The 10,023-nt window shown below is 27.9% G+C and overlaps 2 protein-coding genes across 2 annotated transcripts; both read left to right on the top strand.

Annotated features, from left to right (window-relative positions):
• Positions 1 to 1,857: 1,857 nt before the first annotated feature.
• Positions 1,858 to 2,874, top strand: LOC18007931 (agamous-like MADS-box protein AGL80). The gene has a single exon (XM_006391393.1). It carries the CDS (start codon positions 1,858 to 1,860, stop codon positions 2,872 to 2,874), a length of 1,017 nt encoding a protein of 338 aa, XP_006391455.1.
• A 4,283-nt stretch (positions 2,875 to 7,157) lies between these two features.
• On the top strand, positions 7,158 to 8,093 carry LOC18008471 (agamous-like MADS-box protein AGL80). Its single transcript, XM_006391394.1, has one exon. The coding sequence runs from the start codon at positions 7,158 to 7,160 to the stop codon at positions 8,091 to 8,093; it is 936 nt and encodes a 311-aa protein (XP_006391456.1).
• The last annotated feature ends 1,930 nt before the right edge of the window (positions 8,094 to 10,023 follow it).

A 10,023-nucleotide genomic window follows, 5' to 3' on the forward strand; every position in this document is an offset into this window, starting at 1 on the left:
TAGATATTCTAATTTGGAATGCGCCAAGCCAAACGCATTTCTTATCGATACATGTAACACATGAATATTTTTGTAGCAAATAACGAGACACAAACTCAAAAATTAACACACTATACCACCATTTTAACCAGAACTTAATTAGATAATTGGGTTCACAAAGTTATTTAAAAGTATAAGGGTCAAAGTAATAATTTTATTCAATTCACTTCAAGACCAGGCCTATTTCGATATGAACATATATAAAGATTTATGAAATAATTTAATGGGTAAGAACAACATGATATTTTCCAAAAATAATTATATTTGAATAGATTTTGTTACATTGTATTTCTTAATAGCAATACATAAATACATGAATCTATACTCATTTAAGAAAAAAATATTCAGTGAAAGATATACTGGCATATCTGAAATTATGAACATTAGATTATTTTAGGTAGTTTCTTCATTTAGTCAATTAATTGATAGATACATGTATTTATGTATTGCTGATAAAAAATGCAATGTAACAAAATCTATTCAAATATAATTGTTACAAAAAGAGATATACCAGTATATATTGCTATTAAAAGAGATATGCCAGTATATCTTTCACTGAGTGTAAAAACAAAATGCTATTTTTCAAAAACAAAGAGATTTGAATAGATTTTGTTACATTGTATTTCTATGAGCACTACATAAATATGTCTATCTATCAATGAATTGACCAAATGAATAATCAACCTAAAATAATAAAATGTTCATAATTCCAGATATGTCAGTATATCTTTCACAAAATATATTTTTTCATACTAATTTTTCAATATTATTAAAAGAGAAAATGTTGTCAATATTGATCTAGTAATATGTTTTTACTATTTTTTGTAAAATTAAAAAAAAAAAATATTTTTAACAAGATTAAAATATAATAAAATTTTGTTTCGAAACTATTTTATTAATAATAATTTAAAAATAATTTAACTATGCAATAGTTTGATAAATGTATAACTAATTTTTTTTTTCAAAATTATATAAACTTTTGGTAAAATAATTGATTTTTGATTAATCAAATTATTCTATTTATTTATGGAAATTTTTGATCTAAGAAAATAAGATTTTTGACTTAAGTATAATATATACTCAGATTTATTACCAAGTGTGATCTTATAATCTGACAACTACAACACAAGCTGGAAACAAAATATTCTCTCATGTTTTCCAATTTTGAATCTATTTTCAACTTCCATTCCCTAAACTACATTTTTATCATTTAAAAAACATCAACTATTTTTATATCTTTAGACTCCTATAATTTAAGTTATGAAAAAAATCACTCTTCAAAATGGCTATTTTATGTTTCTAACCTAGATATAATATATAAATTCAAAACATTAGATTTTTAACTATGAACTTAAGCGAATAATATTTATAATGCTTTAGTTTGTGGTCACTTTACAAGTCAAAATAAATCACATTCAAAGTTTCCAGTAAAGAAAACTAATTCCAGAAATATATTAAAAAGAAACTTTGACCCATTTACTAAACCAAATCTTAGATATTATCTCAAATAACTACAAATATTTTTTTTTAACATTAATGTACAATTTTTACTAATGTCATCTTTTTTATATAAGTGACTAAGATAGAAAAAATAATTAAATAGATTCATAACTGTATTAGTTATAATTATTATTTTATTTTTTATTTTTCTCCCTATCTATAAAATAATAATATCTATAATAAAGGAGAACAAATCTTTGTACCCCCCTATCCACCATTACTATATAACACAACTCATCCATGATTTTAGTTCACAACTAACACAAAAACAAATAAACATACAAAAAAAGAGAAACATTTTTTTTTAAAAAGTCCATCATGACGAGGAAGAAGGTGAAGCTTGCTTTCATTGAAAATAACTCGTCCAGGAAAGCAACCTTTCAAAAAAGAAAGAAAGGCATTCTGAAGAAAGTGAAGGAAATCTCGACTCTATGTGGTGTCACTGCCTGTGCCATCATCTACAGTCCCTATACGTCCAATCCAGATGTCTGGCCATCGACTTCTGGTGTGCGAAGGGTAGTTTCGGATTTCCAGACGTTGCCGGAGATGGACCAACAAAAAAAAATGGTGGACCAAGAGACCTTTCTCAGACAGAGGATCGCCAAATTGTCTGAGAATCTGAGGAGGCTGGAGAAGGATAACAGGGAGCAAGAGATGATTGAAGTCATGTTCCAATGTTGGGATGGAAGCCTGGAGAGGTTTCATCTCAATATTTTGGATCTCAATGACTTAGGTTATGTGATTGGACAATATCAAAAAGATATTAATCGCAAGATCGAGATTTTGGAGAGTTCTAGTATGGAGATGGGTGAATCTTCTAATACTGCTGTCACTGCGGCTATGGCTCATTCTTTTGAAGGCATTGGATCTTTGGCAGTTGCTTCGGCTACAACTGCTCCAGCCGCTCCAGCCGCTACGATTCATGAGGTTTATTCTTCCTCCACATCCGCTGCTGCCGCAACTTTTTTTAACTCTATTCAGCAACAGCAACATCATCATCAACATCAACAATTTCGTCATCCTGCCACTCCACATGTTGGATTCTATGAGCAAACTCGAAATATGAACCTGAATCAAATTCATAGTCGGATCCAGAGTCGGATCCAGCAACAACCTTTTATGGAGATGATGAACCATCCTGACCAAATGAGTGATGCATATGAGTATATGGATAACCGCCACAACCCCAACCTCCACAACTCCTTCCACCACCACCAGCACCAGCAACAACAGCAAATCCCCAGTGATTCCTCTACTGCTCTGACCACAGTCAACTCAAGCAGTATCATCCATGTTACCAGTCCAAATCCTACCAATAATACATGGTTCCATTAGGGTTTCAAGAATAGACGTTCACATTTTAATAAGCAAAAAAATAAAATTATTCTCAAGTGCTTTTGCGATTAATTTTTTTTTGTAGCTGTTTTTAATATTGTTGTGGTTTTATTTTACTATCTGAATGATTATGATTTTTCATTTTATGGATTTGTGATGTGTCATTTTTATTTAAATAATATATGATTTCGTTAGCATTTTGAGAATAAATGTTCACAGTCTGATAAGTAAAATAAAAAACTATTCTAAAGTGCAAAATACATTTTATTTTTCTTTTAGTTTAAGTTTACCTAAGATATTGGAGTTAGAATCTAGGGTAATGGTGATTACATAATATATTACCAAATTTGGTACTAAGTTTTACATAAAATTTCAAAATGAATTTTCTAATCAAATGTCTAATTTATATTTTAGCTAAAAATAGTTGGAATGTCATTAACGCAGGTGATCACTATTTAAATGTATGTAATTTATCGTATATATGAATTTTGTATATTTAAAATATATATTTTTTAATCTATAAGAAATGTGGATTAGGGTTTATTCTATTTTTAATAGCTCCTTAACAGCAAACATTTAGCTCCTAGTTTATGTGTTTAATTGTATCTTCTTATGATGAAAAATCTAAAATCTAATAGGATCCCTTGGGACATCGTAAAAAGCTTTACAAGGGATGGTTGTTTCCAATCATATTTGGCTACGGGTGGACCAACATGGCTTCATGAGATTATATCGAGAAGTATGTGCCACAAGATATTTAAGATTGAGAAACTCGGAAGTGGAAGCATGTTGGAACCATTGGAGACTGATGCTTTATTTATATGGTTGCTTTTTTCTCTGTTTTTGTTTTACGAGATTTTTTGTTCTTTGGTTTTTGATTAATTATATTCCAACGTGAAAAAAAATCTATGTAAAATATGTTGAAACATTGTTTTCGTAGAAAAAATATTCTTGTAAAAAAATTGAGAATTATAAAAGTTTTTTGGATATTTTGTTTCATTGTTCATGGATTTTATTCTCTGCTTATATCTGTATTTTTGGATATAAGAAGATATTTTTTATCTCCTGGTTCAGGAAATAATATATATATTTTTTTATGAATTTTTTTGTTTCATATATGTATTATAGTTCTCTAGATGGATGAGGTAAATCAAGATTCATAGTCTTTCTCAACTCTCTAGCTGCGCAAGAAACAAGTAACTAATTTTCATGAAAATATATCAATGTGTACCAATTATAGATATATATATATATATATATCCGTTTGTGTTGGGTATGATTATTAATAATTAATAAAAATACATTAGCAAACTGTGTCCATATGTTTCTTTTAACATCATATATTATGAAGTATCATAGTGTCTATATAACTGATTATATTTTTTTTACAGAAGTCCATATTCATAATGAAATAACATGTTGAAGAGAGATGGAGAATATATACAGTTCTATAGATCAATATACACAAATGTACAGATCGATATAATTTTAAAGAATATAACATGCTAGCTTTTTATTTTATTTTTGTAACCAAACATGCTAGCTAATTTATCTATGCTTTAAAAGAACCCCAAATTTTCCTAAATAAAGTCTTATTCATAAAATATGTGGTTACTGAATTAAGTCTCATTAATCAAATATGTGGTTACTGAGTCTATATTATAACTACATAATGTTCTCTTGCAATGATTCAACACTTAAACTAGTCAGATCTGCTATATCAGAACTGTACTCTTATCGTGTTTGACTTGCATTAAAGCATTGATCTATATTGACTCACTAAAACCATGAAGAATGTGAGAATGGCCAATATAGAATTTTAGATATATATATATATATATTCATGTATAATCACCAATAAAATTGATAATGTTTTTTTGACACATATAGAGAGTATCTTCAGTTTGTATATGTGCATATCCATAATTATCATACGTTAGATTGGCTACTTAAACAAGAACAGTGACTTATGAAATATGTTAGTGATATATCTATCTATAGATATTAAAAAATTATAATGAATTAGTCTCAAGTTTAATCATTTAGTTTGAAAATCTTACAACAACAGTAAAAAATTAAACTTGATAAATGAATTAAATCTATGATTTATAAAGGAACTTCTCTTTTATTTCCCTTTTTTAAGTCTCAAAATATACCTTGATAAATCTTTAGGGTTAAACATATCTATACGAAAGTAATATCATAATCCCTTAAATATTATCTAAGATATAATAGGATAAGTAACCCGTTGAATGAAATAAATCGAATTTTAAAACAAAAACTTCTAAATCATAGCTTATCATTTGCTTATTTTAATGTGTATAAAGTTATACATGTAGTTTGTTTGGGATTGAATACTCTTATTGAACACTATAAAAGGAACATTTATATAATTCAATATTGAATGTGTAGAAAAACCTAAAAGGATATAGATATTCTAATTTGGAATGCGCCAAGCCAAACACATTTCTTATCGATACATGTAACACATGAATATTTTTGTAGCAAATAACGAGACACAAACTCAAAAATTAACACACTATACCACCATTTTAACCAGAACTTAATTAGATAATTGGGTTCACAAAGTTATTTAAAAGTATAAGGGTCAAAGTAATAATTTTATTCCATTCACTTCAAGACCAGGCCTATTTCGATATGAACATATATAAAGATTTATGAAATAATTTAATGGGTAAGAACAACATGATATTTTCCAAAAATAATTATATTTGAATAGATTTTGTTACATTGTATTTCTTAATAGCAATACATAAATACATGAATCTATATTCATGTAAGAAAAAAATATTCAGTGAAAGATATACTGACATATCTGAAATTATGAACATTATATTATTTTAGGTATTTTCTTCATTTAGTCAATTAATTGATAGATACATGTATTTATATATTGCTAATAACAAATGCAATGTAACAAAATCTATTCAAATATAATTGTTACAAAGAGAGATATACCAGTATATATTGCTATTTAAAGAGATATGCCAGTATATCTGTCACTGAGTGTAAAAACAAAATGCTATTTTTCAAAAACAAAGAGATTTGAATAGATTTTGTTACATTGTATTTCTATGAGCACTACATAAATATGTCTATCTATCAATGAATTGACCAAATGAATAATCAACCTAAAATAATAAAATGTTCATAATTCCAGATATGTCAGTATATCTTTCACAAAATATATTTTTTCATACTAATTTTTCAATATTATTAAAAGAGAAAATGTTGTCAATATTGATCTAGTAATATGTTTTTACTATTTTTCGTAAAATTAAAAAATATATATGTTTTTAACAAGTTAAAATTAATAAAATTTTGTTTCGAAACTATTTTATTAATAATAAATTAAAAAATAATTTAACTATGCAATAGTTTGATAAATGTACAACTAGTTTTTTTTTCAAAATTATATAAACTTTTGGTAAAATAATTGATTTTTGATTAGTCAAATTATTCTATTTTTTTCTGGAAATTTTTGATCTAAGAAAACAAGATTTTTGACTTAAGTATAATATATATTCAGATTTATTACCAAGTGTGATCTTATAATCTGACAACTACAACACGAGCTAAAAAAAAAATATTCTCTCATGTTTTCTAATTTTGAAGCTATTTTCAACTTTCATTCCCTAAACTACATTTTTATCATTTAAAAAATATCAACTATTTTTATATCTTTAGACTCCTATAATTTAAGTTATGAAAAAAATCACTCTTCAAAATGGCTATTTTATGTTTCTAACCTAGATATAATATATAAATTCAAAACATTAGATTTTTAACTATGAACTTAAGAGAATAATATTTATAATGCTTTAGTTTGTGGTCACTTTACAAGTCAAAATAAATCACATTCAAAGTTTCCAGTAAAGAAAACTAATTCCAGAAATATATTAAAAAGAAACTTTGACCCATTTACTAAACCAAATCTTAGATATTATCTCAAATATCTACAAATATTTTTTTTAACATTAATTTACAATTTTTACTAATGTCATCTTGTTTATATAAGTGACTAAGATAGAAAAAATAATTAAATAGATTCATAACTGTATTAGTTATAATTATTATTTTATTTTTTTTATTTTTCTCTCTATCTATAAAATAATAATATCTATAATAAATGAGAACAAATCTTTGTACCCCCCCTTTCCACCATTACTATATAACACAACTCATCCATGATTTTAGTTCACAACTAACACAAACAAATAAACATACAAAAAAAGAGAAACATTTTTTTAAAAAAGTCCATCATGACGAGGAAGAAGGTGAAGCTTGCTTTCATTGAAAATAACTCGTCCAGGAAATCAACCTTTCAAAAAAGAAAGAAAGGCATTCTGAAGAAAGTGAAGGAAATCTCGACTCTATGTGGTGTCACTACCTGTGCCATCATCTACAGTCCCTATACGTCCAATCCAGATGTCTGGCCATCGATTTCTGGTGTGCGAAGGGTAGTTTCGGATTTCCAGACGTTGCCGGAGATGGACCAACAAAAAAAAATGGTGGACCAAGAGACCTTTCTCAGACAGAGGATCGCCAAATTGTCTGAGAATCTGAGGAGGCAGGAGAAGGATAACAGGGAGCAAGAGATGATTGAAATCATGTTCCAATGTTGGGATGGAAGCCTGGAGAGGTTTCATCTCAATATTTTGGATCTCAATGAATTAGGTTATGTGACTGGACAATATCAAAAAGATATTAATCGCAAGATCGAGATTTTGGAGAGTTCTAGTATGGAGATGGGTGAATCTTCTAATACTGCTGTCACTGCGGCTATGGCTCATTCTTTTGAAGGCATTGGATCTTTGGCAGTTGCTTCGGCTACAACTGCTCCAGCCGCTCCAGCCGCTACGATTCATGAGGTTTATTCTTCTTTCTCATCCGCTGCTGCCGCACCTTTTTTTAACTCTATTCAGCAACAGCAACATCATCATCAACATCAACAATTTCGTCATACTGCCACTCCACATGTTGGATTCTATGAGCAAACTCGAAATATGAACCTGAATCAAATTCATAGTCGGATCCAACAACAACCTTTTATGGAGATGATGAACCATCCTGACCAAATGAATGATGCATATGAGCATATGGATAACCGCCACAACCCCAACCTCCACAACCCCTTCCACCACCAGCAGCACCAGCAACAACAGCAAATCCCCAGTGATTCCTCTACTGCTCTCTGACCACAGTCAACTCAAGCAGTATCAACCATGTTACCAGTCCAAATCCTACCAATAATACATGGTTTCATTAGGGTTTCAAGAATGGACGTTCACAATTTAATAAGCAAAAAAAATAAAATTATTCTCAAGTGCTTTTGCAATTAATTTTTTTTTGTAGCTGTTTTTAATATTGTTGTGGTTTTATTTTACTATCTGAATGATTATGATTTTTTATTTTATGGATTTGTGATGTGTCATTTTTATTTAAATAATATATGATTTCGTTAGCATTTTGAGGATAAACGTTCACAGTCTGATAAGTAAAATAAAAAAACTATTCTAAAGTGCAACATACATTTTATTTTCTTTTAGTTTAAGTTTACCTAAGATATTGGAGTTAGAATCTAGGGTAATGGTGATTACATAATATATTACCAAATTCGGTACTAAGTTTTACATAAAATTTCAAAATGAATTTTCTAATCAAATGTCTAATTTATATTTTAGCTAAAAATAGTTGGAATGTCAGTAACGCAGGTGATCACTATTTAAATGTATGTAATTTATCGTATATATGAATTTTGTATATTTAAAATATATATTTTTTAATCTATAAGAAATGTGGATTAGGGTTTATTCTATTTAATAGCTCCTTAACAGCAAACATTTAGCTCCTAGTTTATGTGTTTAACTGTATCTTCTTATGATGAAAAATCTAAAATCTAATAGGATCCCTTGGGACATCGTAAAAAACTTTACAAGGGATGGTTGTTTCCAATCATATTTGGCTACGGGTGGACCAGCATGGCTTCATGAGAGATTATATCGTGAAGCATGTGCCACAAGATATTTAAGATTGATAAACTCGGAAGTGGAAGCATGTTGGAACCATTGGAGACTGATGCTTTATTTATATGGTTGCTTCTTTCTCTATTTTTGTTTTACGAGATTTTTTGTTCTTTGGTTTTTGATTAATTATATTCCAACGTGAAAAAAATATATGTAAAATATGTTGAAACATTGTTTTCTTTGAAAATTTTTCTTGTAAAAAATTGAGAATTATAAAAGTTTTTTGGTTATTTTGTTTCATTGTTCATAGATTTTATTCTCTGCTTATATCTGTATTTTTGGATGTAAGAAGATATTTTTTATCTCCTGGTTCAAGAAATAATATATATTTTTTTATGAATTTTGTTGTTTCATATATGTATTATAGTTCTCTAGATGGATGAGGTAAATCAAGATTCATAGTCTTTCTCAACTCTCTAGCTGCGCAAGAAACAAGAATTAATTTTCATGAAAATATATCAATGTGTACCAATTATATATATATATATATATATATCTGTTTGTGTTGGGTATGATTATTAATAATTAATAAAAATACATTAGCAAACTGTGTCCATATGTTTCTTTTAACATCATATATTATGAAGTATCATAGTGTCTATATAACTGATTATATTTTTTATACAGAAGTCCATATTCATAATGAAATAACATGTTGAAGAGAGATGAAGAATATATACAGTTCTATAGATCAATATACACAAATGTACAGATCGATATAATTTTAAAGAATATAACATGCTAGCTTTTTATTTTATTTTTGTAACAAACATGCTAGCTAATTTATCTATGCTTTTAAAGAACCCCAAATTTTCCTAAATAAAGTCTTATTCATAAAATATGTGGTTACTGAATACAGTCTCATTAATCAAATATGTGGTTACTGAGTCTATATTATAACTACATAATGTTCTCTTGCAATGATTCAACACTTAAACTAGTCAGATCTGCTATATCAGAACTGTACTCTTATCATGTTTGAGTTGCATTAAAGCATTGATCTATATTGACTCACTAAAACCATGAAGAATGTGAGAATGGCCAATATAGAATTTTAGATATATATATATATATATATTCATGTATAATCACCAATAAAATT

Source organism: Eutrema salsugineum, unplaced genomic scaffold, assembly GCF_000478725.1.
Source record: "Eutrema salsugineum unplaced genomic scaffold, Eutsalg1_0 scaffold_9, whole genome shotgun sequence".
In the NCBI taxonomy this organism is placed as follows: domain Eukaryota; kingdom Viridiplantae; phylum Streptophyta; class Magnoliopsida; order Brassicales; family Brassicaceae; genus Eutrema; species Eutrema salsugineum.